Source organism: Trichechus manatus, unplaced genomic scaffold (assembly GCF_000243295.1).
Source record: "Trichechus manatus latirostris isolate Lorelei unplaced genomic scaffold, TriManLat1.0 scaffold00050, whole genome shotgun sequence".
Lineage (NCBI taxonomy): Eukaryota > Metazoa > Chordata > Mammalia > Sirenia > Trichechidae > Trichechus > Trichechus manatus.
Genome location: NW_004443986.1, coordinates 15,932,681 through 15,954,317, shown reverse-complemented (window position 1 = coordinate 15,954,317; position 21,637 = coordinate 15,932,681). Strand labels below are relative to the sequence as shown.

The window sequence follows — 21,637 nt, the reverse complement described above, 5'->3', positions numbered from 1 at the left end:
CTTTGAGCTAGAGCCCTGCTGATCTGAGTTCCCAGTCTGACTATGGGATTGCACCATTTCTACCTGTTTTCTCTTCATTAGAGTAATGGCTGACATTTATTGTGCTTTTATCATATGCTAAGCATTGTTGCAAGGGCTTTATGGGTTATTATTTCACTTAATTCCTTAGTAGATTGACAGGCCTTTCCTCCTAGTCTGTCTTAGTCTGGAAGCTCCACTGAAACCTGTCTACCATGGGTGACCTTGGTGATATTTGAAATGCCAGTGGCATAGCTTCTAGCATCATAAAAACATGCAAGCCACCACGGTACAACAAACTGACAGGCAGTTGGCGATTTACTTTTGAAAATCAGCCAATGAAAACCTTATGGGTCACAACAGAATATTGCCCGACATCGTGCTGGAAGATGAGCTCCCTAGGTTGGAAGGCATTCAAAATACACTGTAGCTGCAACAATGAACTCGAGCATACCAACAATCATGCAGACAATGCAGGACTAGGCAATATTTCGTTCTATTGTACATGGGGTCACCACGAGTCGGAGCAGACTTTATGGCAGTTATCAACAACAGCAACGATTCCTTCGTGCCTGAGTGTGGGCCTTGGAGATAGCCCTTCACAGGGAGGCCCTTCTCCGGTTCACAGCAATTCTTAACACAGTTCTCTTTCAGCAAGGACCCCTCGACCCTTTCCAAAGCTGCTGAAGACTCTATGCCAGACTTTGGGTGACTGGAGAGGAGAAATCCCTCTATCCTCTCCGTCCTCATGGTCAGAACCCTGCCTGATTAGTCTCCTTCCAGGTTCTTGGCTGTGTTATCCCAAATCACCTCCCACTGAGTTCATCCTGCCTTCTAACCATGGCCTTCTCAAACCATCCAGGTGATGGAGCTAAGCCACTCAGGCCTTCCAAGGAAACACCGACTTTTCTCTGTGTGGCTGGGCTAAGAGGCTGCAGGATTTCCTAGTAGGTTGGAGCAATCAGATCCTTGTTTGCTGAGCCCGGCTGAGTGAACATTAAGTGAGCCGTGACATCAGATGAGGGTCACACCACTGCTTTTAGTCTAGAGGAGGCCAAGGAGAGCTTCTTTCAGATGCCTCTGGAAGATTTGCGTGAGGGCCATGCTCCTCCTCACTCAAACTTCTCCTCCCCAGTTCTTTTCTGCCTTGAGCCTTTTCCTCTGTCATCTACAGCCTTGGAAAACCTGGTGGTGCAGGGGTTAAGAGCTACGGCTGCTAGCCAAAAGGTCGGCAGTTCAAATTCACCAGGCAATCCTTGGAAACCCTGTGGGGCAGTTCTACTCTGTCCTATAGGGTCACCATGAGTTGGAATCGACTCATTGGCAATAGGTTTGGTTTTTTTCTACAGCCTTATTCTCCGTCTCTTCTCACCGAGGGCCACTTCTCAGCCTTCAGGTCTCCAGATCTCACTGAATCCCTTCCCTGACCACTCACTGCGTCCCAGTCCTCAGTTACTCTTTCTATGTCACCCTTTTTATTTCCTTTTTTACACTCGTGATTCACTGTATTTATTTGTTTGCTAATTGTTTGTATTCCCTGTGAAAATGTAAGCCCAGAGAGGACAAGGAGTTTTTTTTGTTTGTTTGTTTCTTTCATTCACTACTATACTATGTACCTAGCCCCTAGCTCGGTAAGTGGCCCATATTAAATCAGTTGCTGTCAAGTAGATTCTGACTTATGGCGACCCCATGTGTGTCGGGGTAGAACTGTGCTCCATAGAGTTTTCAAGCTGATTTTTTGGAAGTGGTTTGTCAGGTCTTTCTTCCAAGGCACCTCTGGGTGGACTCAAACCTCCAACCTTTTGGTTATCAGCCAAGTGTGTTATCTATTTGGCCCACTCAGGTTACTCAGCCTATATTCTAAACCCCAAAATCCCACTGCCGTCGAGTCAATTCCAACTCACAGCAACCCTATAGGACAGGGTAGAACTGTCCCATAGGGTTTCCAAGGTTGTAAATCTTTACCAGAGCAGACTGCCACATCTTTCTCTCATGGAGTGGCTGGTGGGTTCAAACCGCTGACCTTTTGGTTAGCAACCCAGTGCTTAACCACTGTGCCACCAGGGCTCCTCAGTCTATATTAGGCGCTCAATGAGTATTTGTTGAATGAAGGAATTAGAGAACTCTCTGCCAGTGAGGGTGATGGTATTGATATACTACTGCTAGAAGCTCCTTTTCTGTATCCAACCCCTGCCAATGGACCCTTTCTTATTTATGTCTCTCACATCTCCTAAACAAATCTACACCTGTTTTAGGGGTTTTATGGCTATTATTGGCCTTGGCTAAAGGACTCAGGCTAAATGCCTCCTCCTCATTTTCCCTGTGTTGCATGAAGTTGCTATTGTCCCTGTGAACATCTCCTTAGTGAATTAAATCAGAAACGCAGTTGGGGCTCTCAGTGAAGGAGGAACTGACACCGAAAAGAATGGACTCTTTGTTGTGCCTCTGCTGGGGATATGTAGGTCAACTGGAAGAGTCCTCAAAAGTTTAAACAGCTAGAAAAATATAGCAGTGCACTAGGCAGTATGCTAGGCATCTGGGGACATACCAAGGCAAAGCTTCTACATTCAAGGAGCTTTCTGTGTATTGGTGAGAAAAGACTTAACTGCACAAGATAGATTCCAGCATACAAGGCAGATGATGATTCAAAACAACAGTAGATTTATTGCAGTGTGATTGGCGTACAGATGACTAACACTTTGTTGCTAGTGGAGAGTGGTTCTTGGGTCTGGGAAGGCTTTATGGGCTTTAATCAAGACCTGGGGAGACAGGATTCGGGTGTGTTTATTATGATGTACTCTGCAGCCTCAGTGAGTGGTCACTGTTTTTCTGTTCTTTCTAGGTACAGCCAGAAGATGCCCCAGTAGTTCTCTGGCTACAGGGAGGTCCAGGAGGTTCTTCGATGTTTGGTCTCTTTGTGGAACACGGACCTTATGTTGTCACAAGTAACATGACCCGTAAGTATTGCCCAGACTACATTTTTCCTAAGGAGAATTATTTATCTGAACCTTCTATCTGCTCCAGAAATAATTTAGAGTAAACACTGCCCCACTAGGAACAGCTTACCTGTCCCAGATTATGCAAAAGTAACTTTCCGGCTGTGTCTCTCTAAGAAGGAGGAGCACTAGGGTACGTGTCCTAACTGAGCTGCTTTCTTCCTTGAAATTTGGCTGAAAGGTTCTGAACTATTTTCTAGGAGTCTGTTGCTGATTCAAGTAATCTCAACTTGTAGAAACAGTTGGTATTTATTACTATTTGGGAGAGCTCTCTTGCATGGGACTAATGGGTGGAATTATATCCATAATTCTTTACACGAACCGACCACTTTATGGTTCAGTCACATAAATGGTCTGATATCCTGGAAGCAAGATAGTTCTAACTATTGGGGTTGGGGTGAATAGAGGAATGGAGACAGAACAACCCAGGTTTACCTCCTTCTCATTTTTTACGTTGTGAAGATTGTTTACATTTCCTGGGTCAGAATTTGGAGTGTGGACCAGTGTGTCACTCAGTATAAAAGCTTCTATGCCAATTTTGCTGAGGTGGTTGTTCTCTTCAGCTTTGGATAGGAGGAACAGGATTCAAGAAGCCTGGATGTTAAAAAAAAAAAAACCCAGCAACTCCATGTGTTACCGAGTAGAACTGCTCCGTAGGGTTTCTTGCCTATAATCTTTCCTGAAGCAGATCACCAGAACTCTTTTTTTGTGACACCACTTGGTTGGTTTGAACCACCAACCTTTAGTTTAATGGTCGAGTGCAAACTATTTGCACTACCCAGGGGTCTACTGGATTGGACAGTTGGGTATTATTGCATAGGTGGTTGGTGGGTATTCCCTTGTCCAAGGTTTTGTTTCTCAGCTTCAGCTTAAATGTAGACACTCTCCAGGATAGTGAAGAAAGAGAGAGTAAAGGCACTGATGCCTGTTCCCTACTGTGACAGCGTGAAGCAGTACCAGAAAGGAACTAAAATTTATTGATGCGACAAGGACAGGCAGTCATGTCACTTTTATTAATGACACTGACTCAGACCTCTTCTCTGTTTAAATAGTGCGCACCAGAGACTTCCCTTGGACCACTACGTTTTCTATGCTTTACGTCGATAATCCAGTGAGTACATAACAACCGTATGCAATGTTAATGTTGGCTTTTCTTGTCTTTTTTCTTTTCATTAAATATATTTGAAAAAGAGATTTAGTTTCATCTTCTTAAAATAGAATTTAATCTATAAAATTAAAACCATTTTGAGACTTGGTGATTTTGCTAGTGTGTATCGGCCTATCTGTGTTTGGGGATTTTATTGCCAGCTTCTCTCCTTTCCTCGTGCTTAATCCTATAAAATGTTCTGCTTACAGAGTCACGCCATTCAGGATAAGGGATTAGTTTCTTTCCACTGCTGATGTGAATTCCCCATATGGCGAAGTATATATATCTTCTGAACTTCTAATCTTTCAAATAGAGTTCTAGATATAAAGTCAAACCTGGCTTCTTTCAGTTATCAGAGTGCCTCATCTTGGAGTAAAAATAGGGATTCTGTCTGGGACCAAAAACCAAACTGAACCCATTGCCATCAAGTCAATTCCGATTCATAGCGACCCCATAGGACAGAGCAGAACTGCCTCATAGGGTTTCCAAGGAGCGCCTGTTGGATTCGAGCAGCCAACCTTTTGGCTAGCAGCTGTAGCTCTTAACCACTGTGCCACCAGGGCTCTGAAATTGCCTCCAAAAGATGTAAAATAGAAAGAGTAACTTTTGGGCCAGTTTCTGCACGTTTGGCATATCTTTGCCCTAACTAATTTCTCTAACTTCTCTCACTTCTCAGATAGTTCAAAAGAAAAACAAATACGGGGAAAAAGTCAACATTCCTGTCCTCCTCTCCCCTGGCCCCATGTTTTGACAAACATCTTCTTTTTGCCAGTCTTAAATCGGATATTTAAATCAAAGTTGAGTTAAATGTTCTGTTCCCTTGGGTGTTTGGGGAAAAAATAAAAATCTTTACACCTGGTTAGTGGTACCTTCCTTATCTTACTTACGGGCACAAAATAACTGGTAACCTCTTTTTCTTTTGATTTACATCTCAGTTGTCTATAAACTTCTGGGCATTAGGAAATCTTAGTTTACAATCAGTCATAATTATTTTATTTTAAAACTCCTTATCTGCTGAAGGTGAAATGGCTTAATGGTCACGTTTCTCACAAATAAAGAAAAGAAAAAATGCACATACAGCTATCTTTTATCTCTGCGCTAACAGATTTGTGGGATGGTAAGTCAGGTGCAAAGTGTGAGAGAGGAATCAGGGAGATCATGAAAAGTAACTAGGTTTATCGCACCTACTCTCAGTTCCCAGAGACAGGCAGGCACAGCATGCCATGATGCAGGGCCACATGGGGTTACACCTGGGGGACAAGGTAACAACAAGCTGGAATTGTAGGAGAGGGCTTATGTAGGGCAAGCAAGGTGGGATTAGCTAGGTTTCGAGGGCTTCCTGGAAATTGGGCATTTTGAGTAATTCTGCAAGGTCAGGGGGCATAAAGGTGTCCCTAGTTGTTGAGTACTCAGCCCTGGGGCAAGTAGGATAAGTGCTTCGTGGCTCAGGAGTACGACAACCTGATAAGGGGAATGGCTAAAGAGTGGACTTAATTAGCTGCTCTGGAAGGGGAACAGACTGGCCTCCATATAGGGCCTCAAAACTGGGTCAAGACAGCATTTAAAGAAAATGGTATTGTAGTCTTCAGCCTAGAAAGTTCCTTCTTGGCAGGACCGAGTAATGCACCCTGCAGGTTTCAGAGAGGAGAAAACTTGGGGTCTTCTGATACTGTAGCATGGGTCAGGAAAGGTGAATGCCTCCTCCTTAAGTCAACATATGGCAGGGTCCTCACTGCGGAAGCAGGACAGCTCAGCACTGAGATTTGTGGTGTATTTGGGCTTTGAGGAGGGGAGGAGGGGAAAATAGGTGGAGCACAGCACATGGGGTGATGGCAGAAATCTGAGGCCAGAGGCTTGGCCTTTAGAACAAGGTCAATTTCCTTCCTGGGTGGGATCTATCTGAAAGGCTCTGAGGTGTGTGGTTCTCTATGTCTATACTGCTTATCTGTTTCACCTCAGGTTGGCACAGGTTTCAGTTTCACTGATGATCCCCGTGGATATGCAGTCAATGAAGATGATGTGGCAAGAAATTTGTACAGGTAAAATACCTTGGCTCTCTCTTGGCCTTCTTCAGACCAAATGTTTTTCTATTTTAATAGAAAAATATCATCCAGTAGTAGAATTATTATTTATTGAGCCTTGATAGTCCAATTACTAAATATTTTTTAAGGATACTTCTACATAGGGAATACACACAAGCGCACACACAAATGTTTATTTTCCACTTTGTTACACTCTACATTATTGTCTTGGTCATCTAGTGCTGCTGTAATAGAAATACCACAAGTGGATGGCTTTAACAAACAGAAGTGTATTCTCTCACAATCCAGTAGGCTAGAAGTCCAAATTTAGGGCATCAGCTCTAGGGGAAGGCTTTCTCTCTCTGTCAGTTCTGGTGAAGATCTTTGTCATCAATCTTCCCCTGGTCTAGGAGTTTCTCCGAGCAGGAACCCCAGGTCCAAAGGATGTGCTCTGTTCCCAGCGCTGCTGTGCTGCTTTCTTGGTGGTATGAGGTCCCACTGTCTTTCTGCTCACTTCTCTCTTGTATATCTCAAAAGAGACTGGCATAAGACACAGCCTAACCTTGTAGATTGAGTCCTGTCTCATTAACATAACTGCCACTAATCCCATCTCATTAACATCATAGAGATAGGATTTACAACACATAGGAAAATTACATCAGATGACAAAATGGTGGACAATCACACAATACTGGGAATCATGGCCTAGCCAAGTTGATACACATATTTTTGGGAGACACAATTCAATCCATGACAATTATCAACTATATGCAATTGATAAGTGTGAAAGTGGCCAGCAGAGAAAGTAACAAGAAGAGCTGAAACCTTAAGGTGTAATTTTAATTTGGTGCCCTTTAAGAAACAATGGAAGCAGAACAAAATTTTTTAGCTGAAGATTATTTTGAAACCTTTCCACGAGATCCCGGGGAGCTTTCTGCTTGCTTTCCAACTTTATATTTAACTCTGCGTTTTGTCAGGACACATCTTTTCGGACTTTTTTGTTTGTCTGTTTTCTTTCCCAGAACTCCCCTTTCGTGGCCTTCAGATGCAACTTTTTACTCTCTCTGCTTCTATTTCGTGACTTTCCAGGCTGAAAGCTTGTTAGGTCGTCACTTCCCTTTTCCCTTTATTGCATTAAATTATTCTTTGCTGGAAAAAAGGAAGATGTAAAATTCTAAGCCTGATCAAACAGCATACGTATAATGTCTTCCTTTCTTTTTCTTACATTCATTATAGCTATTTTTAGTACTTTTTTTTTTTTTCAAAGTAAGTGACCTTTCTCATTTGGTCAGAATTTTCCAGTGTGTAAATTATTCCTAGAGAGAAAGTCTTGAATTATTTCGGATTACTAGGGCACCAGTTTGTGCATGATAATAATTTACTGAAAGGAATCTTAGTGGCCGGAAAGGGTTAACTAGCCATCCCAAAACACACGCAGACACACACACAGACACACACCAAACACTCATTCTGTTAATTACTTGATGAACAAACCCAATCTCAAAGGTGAAGGGGAATCTGACAGGAGTCAGAGTTGTTTGATCTCTGACAAAATCTTTCTGTTTATTCTCCTTTCTCCCCAGAGCAGATGGCTCGGAAGAGAGGAAGGAGGAACTTCTGGGCCTTTGTCCCAGCATCATCTCTTTCTCTCCTCTGCTGACTCAGAAAAGCACATGGCTGCTGCCTTCTACACTTTTATTTTCCACATGCCCATTACAGTATTTTAATACTTCATTCACTTCCCAGGGGGAAATGTCTGGGGCCCCACCCTTCTGCTTCTCCTCAGAGCAGATTAGCAGACCCTCTCAGGGATCCCCCTGCCTTCCCCCAGCTCACCCACCTCTTGTTTCCCTCCACAGACATAACCCTACTGATTGTCCCCACGCGTTTACCCAGGCACCATGTCTTTCTCATTTAACGCTGTATACTCTCCTTCTCCGAATCTGGAACCTCTGCCTCCCTAACAATCCTCTTTTGGCTCCAGTCCAAACAAGCTCAGCTATTTAACTAGCAAACACCCAGAGGGCGGAGGTTCTGTATTAAAGAAACGCATCAATCCCTCTCTCTCCAGCTGGAGTTTTGCAACGTCGTCCCCATTCGTTTAATGTCTCCTTCCCCTCCCCCAAAGACGGTTCCTGCTTCCAGTTGACCCTCCGTGTGGATATTTACTGCTGACATGTGGTCCATCTCCTCTTGCATGACATGTAAAGGAAACCTATTTCAAAGCATCCATTGTTTATAGCTGTTTTAGTTCTTTTTGCTTCAGGCTCTTAAAGCTGGAAAATAGCTGATCAAGGGTAGTGCAGAAAACTGATTTCAGCTGTTTCCTTTATAATTTACAGTATTTATTTCCCTTTGTGAGTACTTTCCTCTCTCCAGCTCTCCAGATGGGTGTCTGGAATAAGAAGGTCGCTTTGGAACCTGTAAATGGGCTACTGCACGTTTAAAGACTAGACCTTTCTTTTTCCTTTGAAAACCATCTTTCTTTTTTTCTGAAAATCTCATTCCTTTTGACTTATTAATGGTGCATGGCTATAAGGAGTAGACCCCTACAGAAGCATGTAGCATTCACATTTATGCTGCTTTTCTTTGTGTTTAGAAATAAAACTTTTTCACTAACAAGATGTTTAATTATCTTTTTTTTTTTCTGTCTATCTACAATATGCTATTGAGCCATAGTGCCTCTCTGGTTTAGGAAAAAAAAATTACTAGCTTTGATTTGGTGTATATTAGCTGGTATCACCCTTCTTCTGCTACTATTTATTGATTGTCTGCTGTGTGCTAGACACTGTTCTTGGTGCTGGTGGTACAGCAGTAAACAAGCCCAACATAGTCCCTGCTCTCCTTGTGCTTACAGTCTAGGATGCCTAAAGTTATTTTCTTTTTTTGGTAACAATGTCTATGACATGATATCAGGTATCTATTTTTTTTTTAGTCGTGCTTTAGATGAAAGTTTACAGAGCAAATTAGTTTCTCATCAAACAATTAATACACATATTATTTTGTGACATTGATTGCCAACCCCACGACATGTCAACACTCTCCCCTTCTAGACCTTCGGTTCTCTCAATTTCTATTTGCCCAGCTTCCCAGTTCCTTCTTGTCTTCTTGTCCTTGCCCCTGGGATGCTGTGCACGTTTAGTCTTGTATACATGGTTGACCAATGGGCCTGTCTAACCTTTGGCTGAAGGTTAAAACTCAGGAGTGAAGTCAGTACTGAGTTAAAAGAGTGTCTAGGGGCCCTACTCTCAGGATTTCCACAGTCTCTGTCAGACCAGTAAGTCTGCTCTTTTTTTGTGAGTTTGAATTTTGTTCTGCATTTTTCTCCAGCTCTGTCCAGGACCCTCTATTGTGATCCGTGTCAGAGCAGTTGGTGGTGGTAGCTTGGCACCGTCTAGTTGTGCTGGACTCAGTCTGGTGGAAGCTGTGGTAGTTGTGGTCCTTTGGACTAATCTTTCCTTGTGTCTTTGATTTCCTTCATTCTCCCTTGCTCCAGACAGGGTGGGACCAGCGTATATATTAGATGGCTGCTCACAAGCTTTTAAGACCCCAGATGCTACTCACCAAAGTAGGATGTAGAACATTTTCTTTATAAACTGTGTTATCCCAATAGAGCTAGATGTTCCCTGAGACCATGGTCCCCAGCCCTCAGCCCAGTAATTCAGTCCTTCAGGGAGTTTTGATGTGTCTGTGAAGCTTCTATGACTTTGCCTTGGTCAAGTTGTGCTGACTTCCCTCTGTTATCGTGTCCTGTCTTACCCTTCACCAAAGTAGTTTTCTTAACGGCCAAGTAGAAATGCTACTATTGCTGTAATCCACATGTTGGTTTATAATAGGAAGTAACATGTATTGCTAAACAAAGCTTCTGAACAATGTGACTGTGAAACAGTTTCATGTATTCAGGGGTGAATTACTCAATAAGCAAAGTAAGCACAGGCAATGTGGTGAACCCATGTGAAATTATTCACTACAGATTAGTAAGTAAGCACAAGTAAGCCTGTGCTTACCTTGCTTCCTGGGTCGTCTTCCCCTGTCAGGGATTGTAAATTTGAAAAGAGGCTTTGATTCTGTAAGAAGGTGCTGTGGGGTTGGGAGAGACACAGATGCCAGCCATACCTAGAAACAGAATATTTGATGTGGTAAAAAAACATGTGAAATTGTTCATTACAGATGATCTGGTAAATTTATCGGATAATCTGCCTCTGCATGTATTATACAACAACACTGCATTATGTGTGAGGGGCAGAGGGTCATGGCTTGGCCATACTAAGTGTAGAATGAACACAGAGGATGGCTCCTCTCATTTGCTTCATCAGAACAAAACCTCCAAGATTCTTGTTGCTGAGCTTATTTCAGTCAAATAGTTAGTGACTGAAGATATGTCTTGCTTTATTTTGTTGGTATAGAGCTTTTGCTTATATTATTTTAACATCAATTTTTCTGAATATCTTCATAGTATAGTGCTGACTCCATTAGAACAGGCCAATTTCTAGTGCTCTTTGGGTCTACAGTGAATTATTTCCACCCACCTTCTCTGACCTGCTCCCACCAACTTCCCTTTTTGAAAAATTATCTGAGAGATAATTTTTCTCCTAGTCATTCTCCCTTGCAATCTCTGTATCCTTCTGTTGCCCTTTCATGTACCTTTCTGCCACCAAGAAGCCTTTGCTAAAATTCTACTTATTAGACAAGCCCTTAGCACAATGCCAGTAAGGTTGCAAATGGAATCTCCTGGAGAGACAAGCTTTCTGTGCCATATGGCACTTGTATGTGCATAAATGCATGAGGTATACACACACACGCATGTGTGTACATGCATGCACATACATGTATATACATGTGTATTACATATTATATATTTTAGCCATTCTGCTTCTAAAATTTGAAATTTCACATGGGCCTGATTCTAATTCTATTTTTAAGCAAGCTGTTACCATGTGATAAGGACACCTAAAACCAAACCCATTGCCATCGAGTTGAATTTGGACTCATAGCGAGACTATAGGATAGAGCTGAACTGCCACATAGGGTGTCCAAGGTTGTAAATCTTTACAGAAGCAGACTGCCACATCTTTCTTCTGCAGAGCAACTGGTGGGTTCGAACTGCTGAACTTGTGGTTAGCAGCTGAGCGCTTAATCACTGCGCCACCAGGGCTCCTTCATAATAAGGATCAAAAAACAAAAACCCACTATCATCGAGTTGATTCTGACTCATAGCAACCCTATAGGACAGAGTAGAACTGTCCTGTAGGGTTTCCAAGGAACAGCTGGTGGGTTTGAACTGCCGACCTTTTGGTTAACAGACAAGCTTTTCACCACTGTGCTACCAGGGCTCTGTCCTTGACTAAAACACAGTTAAATTAGCAAATGGTATATGCAAATCTAATTTACTAAATTTAAGTTTTTCATTCCTCACTCCCCGTTAAACCATTTAAGAGACACCTACCGAGGGCCTGCTTCTATAGCCCATTTCTTGTTCTGATCTTACTGTGAAATTAAAACTCTGTGATAACTTCAAGTGGAGATTTTCCTTGGAAACTTCAGCTAGAAAATCCTGGCATCTTCAAGCTAGAGCAACCTGGGAGATTTTTCACTCCAGCTAGGACTGCCAGGTAAAATGCAGAATGCCCAACTAAATTTGAATTTCAGATAAACAGTGAGTACATTTTTAAGTGAAAGTACGTCCCTTGCAATATTTGTGACATACTTACACTAAAACAAAATCATTGTTTATCTGAAATTCAAGTTTAATCGGGCATATTGTGTTTTTATTCTCTAAATCTGGTAACACTAACAACTCTCCAACAAATACTCTGAGAATATAATCTTTAAACTAAACCCCAAAAAACCCAAACCCATTGCCAGTAAGTCAATTCCTACTCAGAGCAACCCTATAGGACAGAGTAGAACTGCCCCTTAGGGTTTCCAAGAAGCACCTGGTGGATTCCAACTGCCGACCATTTGGTTAGCAGCTGTAGTTCTTAACCACTATGCCACCAGGGTTTCCTTTAAGCTAAAGCAGAAGGCTTAATTGGAATTTACTATATTAAATCATCTATTGCCATTCCAACTAGCAGGAAGAGAGTAGTTTTTAGTCTAAAGGTGGGGGAAGGGAGGGTGGAGAATGAACTCCTATTTTTATCTCTACTCTAGAGCCAATTTGTTGCCAGCACAAACATGGAAGCTATATAATGCAGTTTCCCAGGTTGAGTTGCTACAAAGGCCACTATAAACAATAAGTAAAAATACACTGAAACTCTACGGTAGTGTCTAATGGTGAATTTTCGCGGAGCATTTGAAAATTAAGCGGTGGTTGTAACGACCCAGTTTTGCCTCTCGGTAACCCTTGAACTCTCTCCCCCTCCTGGTTTGCAGGGTCTCCCTGCCTTTCATCTCCACTGGATGGTTCTCCGGGGCTTTGAGTCCCTCAGCAGCAAGCTTCTCAGGCCTTGCAATCTGGGTCAGAACACACACTTTCAGAGTTTCTCAAGCTTTTGTTTCTCTTCTTGAAAGATTTTTGGTAAAATAGGGAATCATTAAAAAATCCACCCTTTTCTTGCTTATTATGCAATAATTCCTTCAGTCTGTTTAAATCTATTTCAGCATGGCTTATGGAAGTGGCTGTTGGCATTTTTTAAATAAACATGATTTTTGGAACCTAGAGGCCACTATACATTTACTTTCATATCTGCAGTCATTTCCTGGTTTTCCCTTTGACTGTAGTCATTTGACAGTTTTTCTGCTCTTTGGTTATAAACACACTGACATTTTGGGAGCTTCGTTAGAAATGGTCAGGGTCCCCTAGAGAGTAGGGTTGGTAAGTAACTAAGGTTCCTACTACCTCACCACAAACTTGGGTTAATGGAGTCCTAAGGTTTGCAAAATTACCCCCAACAACCACACACACACAAAAAAACGGTTGCCATCAAATTAATTCCAACTCATAGCAACCCTACAGGACAGAGTAGAACTGCCCCATAGGATTTCCAAGGAGCTGGTGGATTCGAACTGCCAACCTTTTGGTTGGCAGCCTGAGCTCTTAACCACTGCACCACCAGGGCTCCAAAATTACCTCCAAGAATTGCTGAATAATAGGTGAATCCTGCATCACTTGCTCACAGGTCCCCTCAACAGTTGGATGATCCAGTTTAGTAACCTAGAGATTTGGAAACATGCCCAGAGTATTGATAGCCCCTTGTCTCAAATTCTTACTATGAAAAATGAGACCCACAAGTATTTTCTAACTTCCACAGAGTATGGAATGTTATGCACTCAAGAATAAAAAAATACCCTACAGGAGCTCTGGTCTTATTTAGTAGGACCAGAGACAAGTTAGTGTTGCACCTGTGGGTACCACAAATTTGAAACCTGTTGCCAAAGGGTTAGATCTGGTAGCACAGCATGAAGCTATTCTGATTCCATGTAATGTTTTTTGTTGTTCTTCTTTTTGCAGTGCACTGATTCAGTTTTTCCAGTTGTTTCCTGAATATAAAGAGAATGACTTTTATGCCACTGGGGAGGTGAGTCGAAGTCATAGTTTTTTTGTGTTTACTTCAAACATCATCAGATCTTAAATATATCTTCATGGCACTTGTAGTTTATTCATTCAACGTGTGTGTGTATGTGTATGCATGAATATGTATAGTTATGGTGTGTGTATGCACACACGTATACACACACAATCTATATTAATACTAATTCAGCCCAAAAGCAAAATTCCCCAATTATCCTCAAGATGGCCTCCACTACATTTTTTTTTTTTTTAAATTTCAGGGCTCAGTAAAGGTTAATATATTACAATGGTTTGTCATATCTTAGTCCCTTGCCTTTGTTGTTGTTGTCATTCATGATGATGTTTTTGAAGTGTTCAGGTCAAGTGCATTGTAGAATGTCCCATATCTGAATTTGCCTGATTCTTTCCTCAATGCTTAGATTCAGTCAAAATATTTTGGTAAGAACAGTACATAGATGATGTTGAGTATTTTCCATTATATCACACCGGGAGAAATATAACGTAAGTTTGTCCCATTATTGGCAATGCTAAACTTGATCACTCGGCCAGAGTGGTGTCGGCCAGATCTTATCATTGTAAAGGTTCACTTTTCCCTTTTAAAGTAATAAATAACCTGAGACCATGCGAACATCCTGTTACTCCCAGTCTTGTTACTCCTTAGTTTTAGCATTCATTGATTATCCCTGTGTGAATCAGTTACTACCTTGGGGATTGTAAAATGGTGATTTTTCTACCTTTCTGTAGCTATAAGCTGGTATTCTTCTGCAGAGACAATCTTTTCCTTATCCTTCCTCTCTTCTATCTACTTTTAAAAATATCACTTTGGGCTCATAGATTGTAAATCCTAATCTAAAATTTCAAATTGTCCTTGATGTGTTAAAATTTATTGCTGTCATTATTGTTTTTGATGTCCATATTGTTCCAAATTTGGTCAATGGGAGCCCCTTCAAACCAGCTCCTGTGTCGTTTTGACAGAGTCTCAGCAATCTTTGAGCGATTCCTTGCTTTATAGCACAAAAAATATGTTCCAGGATAATCTTGTACTTTTCTGGCCTTAGTCCTGGAATAAGCCATTTCTCCGAGGAACCTTGGCTCATTTTAATTGGGAATGGTGTTTAAAAACCGAGATCTGAGTATTAAGTGTGCTCATTGCTACTGGGGTGTTATTTCTTTTAGAGGGTGTCTGTGGACAGAATTAGGAAGCACAATGACTTCATACTGATACCCATAATTCTAATTCAGTGCCATAGGGTTCTCTTCTTTGTTCCCCATGCCACATTTGTATGCCCCTTCCCCTCCACAGTGAGTACTGTGGTTCCCGAAGCATCAATACATTTACTCAGTTGCTCAATCCCACCATATGCACAAAATGGTTTCAGAATTACTGTATCAGTACCACTACCAATGAGAAACCTACAGGTTACCTGCAAGATTTCTTGGCTGCAATCCTTTTTATCCTGTATGTCACTTTGTTGTTGTAGTTTTTAGTTGCTGTCAAGTTGATTCCAACTCATGGTGACCCCACATGTCACAACAGATTTTAGTCAAAGTATTATATTTAAAAGTTATATTAATTAATTCTAATTTTCCAGGGTGATTATGTTACAATTCAATATATAGTTGGGTTCATTTGTTTATGTTGTTTTCAATTTTATTTAGGATTTGGTTTTTTCAATCCTTTTAAATTTAAGTTTATTTTAAAAATGTATAGTAGCCAATATTTTGTGAACATAGGTACAGTTCTAGATGCTAGGAATATAGTGGTAAACAAACAGACAAAATCCCTGCCTTCATAGATTCCAGAGGGTTAGACAATGATAAATAAATATATTCTATAATGTCAAGTAGTGATTGGTGTCATGAAGAAAGAGAAAGTAGGGAAAAGTTTGGAGATTGATACCAAAAAAACTAAACCAGCTGCCATCGAGTTGATTCCAACTCATAGCAACCCTATAGGACAGGGTGGAGCTGCCCCACAGGGTTTCCAAGGAGCAGCTGGTGGATTGAACTGCTGACCTTTTGGTTAGCAGCTGTAGCTGTTAACCACTGCACCACCAACAGTTGTGCTATTTTGGATAAGATAGTCAGGGATGGCCTCTGTGATAAGGTGATAGTTGAGCAGAACCCTGAAGGATGTGGTGGAGTGATCCCTGCAGTATCTGGGAGAAGAGATTTTCTAGGAGGAGGAACAGCAATTGCAAAGACTCTGGGCTGGGAAGAGGCTTGCTGTGCTCAAGGAAAAGCATGAAGCCATTGTAGTAGGAGCTGAGATGTGAAAGGGAGGCAGATCATGTAGGGCCTTGTTGACCATGGCAAAGAGTTAGGATTTTACTCTAATGTAATGGGAAAGCATTGAAGGGTGCAAAGTTCAGTGAAAGGATAGTTAGAATTAAATTCAATACACATATATTGAGTATCTACTATGTCTGAGGTATTGGCCGAGCATTGGTAACTAACTCAATGAATTATAAGAGATTGGCCTTGCCCTAAAACTGAATGTCTAACAATAATTACAATAGTGAGTGAAAAGTACAACTAGAGAAGTAGCTATAAAGAAAGGAATACCACAGAAGAGAGTGAAAATAGCTACATCTCAAAATCCAATACACGGGAAAGGCCATGCATAAACCAAACCAAGCCCATTGCTACTGAGTTGATTCTGACTCATGGCAGCCCTATACAACAGAGTAGAACTGCCCCATAGGGTTTCCAAGGAGCAACTGGTGGATTCAAACTGCTGAGCTTTTGGTTAGCAGCTGTAGTTCTTAACCACTGCACCATCAGGGCTCCAAGGCCATGCATAGGAGGTGACAATTAAACTAGGTTTTGAAGGATGAGTAAAGGTGTACTAGTGAAGCCTCTTTTTCTTGCAAGTGAAAAAAACCCTATTCAAAGTGGGTTAGTGAAACAAGAAATGTATTGACTCATATAACAGTGAGTTTAGCATCAGGCATGGCTGGATCTGGCTGCTTGAACATTGTCATCAGGACTTTGTCTCTCATTCTCTTTTGATCTATTTACTTGGGTTCGCACTTTGCTGGTTTCTTTCTCAGGTAAGTTCTCTTCACCTGGTGTCCCTGCCCCCCACTCCACTGCAGAGCTCTTGACTTACAGCCTACCAGCTCAACTTCTCTTTCTCAATAATTTCACTCATATTCCTGAATTTTATTTGATCCATTTGGATGCCATATCCATCCTAGAACCAAGAATTGGGGTCAAGGGGATGGATTATACACATTGGCCAGGCTAGTGTCTGGAGCCCACCCTAAAGCCTGGAGAAGACCCTCATCCTCTGAACCCAAGACCTGAAAGTGGGAAATGAGTGGTTTCCAGAGGAAGATTCACATGATGATACCAGAAGAAGGCCAGCTGATACTGGACAGGCACAAACCACCAATGTCTACCCTAGGGGACTGAAAGAGAAAAAAATAGTCTCAGCTTTTCTGACTATTGATTATATTACACTTCGTTGTTTTTTTTTTTTAGGCATTTATCCAGCCCAGATTATTTAGGACCTCTTCCAGTAATTCCCTGCTATCCCAGCTTCCTTTGAAGTCTTTCAGAGGCAGGTTGGGGGAACAGGTAGAAACTGAAATTTCTATCATTTTGGTAGCAACCATGGAAAATGCTCAGTCTCCACCTCCAACAGAAGAGCGATCTGCTTAGTGTGTAATTCTCCATCTTGTAAATAACATGGCGATGTTGTTAACTGTGATGTTGAAATTTCAGTGAAGTGGCCAAATCCTGGATGAATATTTTGGCTTGTCCAGTCCATGTCTGCCTGGTGGTTTCATGCATGTAATTTCCTAATGTGTGTTGTTGTGTTCCATCAAGCCAATTCTGACTCATAGGGACCCTATAGGACGGAGTCGAACTGCCCCATAGGGTTTCCAAGGCACTAATCTTTACAGGAGCAGATCTGCCCCATTGAGTTTACTAGGCTGTAATCTTTACGGGAGCAGATTGCCCAGTCTTTTCTCCCATGGAACCAATGCGTGGGTTCGAACTGCCGGCCTTTCGGTTAGCAGCCCAGCACTTAACAATTGCGCCACCAGGGCTCCTTAATGTGTGTGGGAAAGGACAGTTTTCTTTTTGCATTCTTTGCTGCCAGGATGAATACTTTTAAGAAAACCTATGCCTTCAAAGTGATGAAGGAAGATGTGAACAAGGGCAGGTAGGGCCTGAGGTGGAGACGCTGTGGCCAGGCAGCATTGTCTTCTTAAGAACTACACAGGATGCATTAACTTTGAGGCACTTCTCTTTTTAGAAGAAAAATCACTATACAGTAATGCCTTGATGGTTTGTTATTACTATTAGGATGCTATGTTTTTCCAGTCTAGATTGTTCCATCTGGTTTGTCTTCTGCTTTAAGGCCAGGAGGCCGAATGGAGAGGTGGAAGGGGTTCTGGATTAATAATCAGGAGACTGGGATTCAGTGCTGGCTTTGCCTTTCTCTGAATGATTTTGAGCAAGTCCTTGAACTTCTCTGGGCCTATGATTTTCATCTTACAATCAGAGGGACTGGCTTTGAAATTAGAACACTTCCAGGGATATTTTGCTTTAATAGGCATTCAAATGTACTTACCTAGATTTACTCTTAAAGTCCCTGCATATAATTGCAGCTTTAACATAGTATCAAGGAGCCCTGTTGGCACAGTGGTTAAGCACTGGGCTGCTAACCAAAAGGTCAGGGGTTTGAACCCACCAGCTACTCTGTGGGGGAAAGATGTGGCGGTCTGTTCCTGTAAAGATCACGGCCTTGGAAACCCTATGGGGCAGTTCTACTCTGTCCTATAGGGTCACTATGAGTCAGAATCAACTCAACGGCAACAGATTTAATATTATGGGTTAGCATAATACCAACCCTCCTCCTTCTCTCCCCCTCCCCACCAAAAAAAATTGTAATAGATTTTTCAGTAAAGGAAAATCCTTTCTCTTCTGAAGTCTTAATTTCTCACACTCTTAGGGAAGCTGAACAAATAATGCCACTCGCATTGTAGAATTGTCTATGAAAAATAAATTCGTAAACTCAGAAATGACTTTCTACTTTACCATGCAAATGTACTGGACCTAAATAGCTTCTGCATTATCTTGTTAGTCCAGGCTTATGCTTATTGACTTTACTGGCAAGAAGGGGGCCTTGAAGAGTGTCTAGTTCACTTGCCGTGTTTGTAAGATCTTATTTGAGAATATTTACTGAGAATTGATCATATGGCAGGCATTATGCTAAGTGCTGTTTCACGCATGACCTCCTTTAATGCTCATAGCTACTTTATGAACTAGGCACTGTTATTATCATCCCCATTTTACAGGCGAGATGACCAAGGCTTAGAGAAGTTAGGAATGTCTTACCAGGGTTACCCAGCCAGAAAGTGGAGGTGCCAGGATTGGAACCTGAGCAGGTAGACTCCAGAGCCTGAAGACTATAGTCAGAGACCTGCTGAGGATTGTAACCCTGCTTGCCTGCCATGATGTCTGGAGCCTGGGTGCTCTCTCCTCAGTACTGCACTGTCTGGAGGACCTACCGCTTCCCACAAAACAGATCCACTTTCTGTAGAAGACAGCCCAACATTCCCCTTTGATATGTTGTACAAAATCTCTGGGGTTATCAACCTTATACAAATAGAATGTGGCTAGCCTATTCTGGTCATGATGGTCAAGGGGTCTGGAGCTATACAGAGCTCTGAATTTGGTGGAGTCTGGAAATAATAATAGTATCTGTTGCTTAAGTTGTCTTGAGTGTTTAATTAAATGTTGTTGTTGGTTGCCGTCGAGTCGACTGCAACTCATGGTAACCTTATGTATAACAGAATGTCCTGGGTCATCTTCATGATGACTGGTATGCTTGAATCCATTGCTGTAGCTGCTGTGTATTTTGAGTGCCTTACAACCAAGGGGGCTCATCTTCCAGCACTATAATGGACAATATTCTGTTGTTATCCATAGGTCTTCATTGGCTAATTTTGGGAAGAAGATCACCAGGTCTTTCTTCCTAGTCTGTCTTAGTCTAGAAGCTCCACTGAAACCTGTCCACCATGGGTGATCCTTCTGGTATTTGAAATACCGGTGGCATAGCTTCCAGCATCACAGCAACATGCAAGCCACCACGGTACCACAAACTGAAAGACCGGTGGTGGGTTTAATTAGATAATTCTCCTCATATATTTAGCATAGTGCCTGGCTGTCATGAACACCCAATACATGATGGCGATTATTACCATTCATGTTGAAAAGCTTGATTAATATAGTATGACTCCAAAGAATATGCCTGGATGCATCTAGACAGGGATCCAGGTGTTAATAGAAGCTTGCTCGATCGTTGTTGGAACGTGGCATTATCTCCTCTGCTTTGTATCCAGTATTTTAAAATTGTCTCTGCAGGAAATGGATCATTTTATCTAAAGCGAAGATGAAGATGGAGCTTAGAAGTTGATATTAGAATTTGTTTGTTTGTTTGTTTACTTTTTGTATGAGAAGCAGCAAAATGCCTTAGGACCCACCTGAGCTGCCCAGCCACGGCCATGTGAATGATGGCTAGGCTGACAGGCAAGGAAGAAGCAGCTTTGTCTCTTTCCCATCTTTTCTTCATTTCTGCTCAGAACACCAACTGGAATTAATTTTCCCTAAAGAAAGACAATTGTGTCTGTAAATCACCCTCCTCAGGCATGAAAAAAATGTACTTCAAAAAGAGAAACAAGCTGCATTTAATTCACATAATTAACTTACTTTCTAAGTGTTATCCTTTCTAAGCCAATAACTATTAGTGAGATTGCTCTTGTTCTTGAGGTACAGGCGCACTTCAGAACCCTCTCCAGTGTACATGGGGCCCAGCTAGATGTTAAAGCAGATCAGCCGTCACTAGGAGGCAGGGAGGCGTCAGGAAGAAGCGGGACAGCCTGTTGTTCTCCGAGTGTGAGGCTTTCTGTCCTTCTCCAGGGAAAGATTCCATGCTTATGAGTGGCTGTGGTAATGGATGAGAGCTCTTCCAAAATGGCAGAGTGTACGGTTAAAACTGGGCATCTCTTTTTAATCAGCAGAGTGGGGCATACGCTCTTGACAAGCAATTCTGCAACCATGGTTAAGTGGAAGGCCAAAGGCAAAACTTTGAAGCTGTTTAAAAATTAGTTAGTAAGCTTAATGGGATACTTTATCCTCATCCAAATGGGTGAAGTCTTGCTGGGAGCACGGTGTTTGACAACCTTTAGTGAAATCATCACAGTCCATTGGGTTTCGGGTGGCAGGCTCCCTGTATGCCAGAGCCATGCTTGTTTAATTTGTTTCATACAGTACTAAGCACCATCTTTAATGAATGTTAGTGACTTTCTCGTGCAAGGGTGTCCAGAGATAAAACCAAGAACTCAATGATATTTCTCTCCAGCATCTTTTCATCTCTCTTTCCTGGCCCTTCTTTTACTGTCTCGTGTCCTGGACCCTGGTGACCCTTCTTTCTACTCCCTTAGTTTCCAGGACCGTCCTGTGCCCTACCTCCCACCCAGCCTTCCTCTCCTTGACTATATTGTGCTCAAGCACTATTTCTTCATGCTTCTGCCATCCCTATCATGATTGTTCTGTTTCTTCCACCCATTCTGACTTTTACCAGCTCACTGTCTGTTAGAAGCGATCTGATAAGTTAAACCACATGTGGGTTACTCCCAACACATTTGTATTTGAAGAGAGGACAGAGTGTAACTCATACAAAGATATTTGTAATATGGGAATATCAAGCACTGACTTGCAAGTAAAGAGGTGACATGGAAGAGGGGTGGGAGAACCATGCTAGCAGTTGGCTATAATCATTTTATGTTGGTCTTTGTCATTATCCTATTAGCCTAGGCTTATGCTTATTAAATTTACTGGCAAGAAGGGAGCTTGGGAGAACATCTAGTTCACCTGTTCTGTTTGTAAGATCTTATTTGAGAATATTTATTGAGAATTGATCATA

The 21,637-nt window shown here is 41.9% G+C and overlaps 1 protein-coding gene across 2 annotated transcripts in view; it reads left to right on the top strand.

The window, feature by feature from the left end:
- The window catches only part of CPVL (carboxypeptidase vitellogenic like), a 128,558-nt gene that overhangs the window by 41,676 nt on the left and 65,245 nt on the right, over positions 1 to 21,637 (top strand). For both annotated transcript variants that reach the window (XM_023732361.1, XM_023732362.1), the window contains exons 5-8: positions 2,861 to 2,975; positions 4,067 to 4,125; positions 6,121 to 6,200; positions 13,636 to 13,702. In XM_023732361.1, coding sequence (XP_023588129.1) covers positions 2,861 to 2,975; positions 4,067 to 4,125; positions 6,121 to 6,200; positions 13,636 to 13,702 — 321 coding nt within the window. The remainder of the gene's footprint in view (positions 1 to 2,860; positions 2,976 to 4,066; positions 4,126 to 6,120; positions 6,201 to 13,635; positions 13,703 to 21,637) is intronic.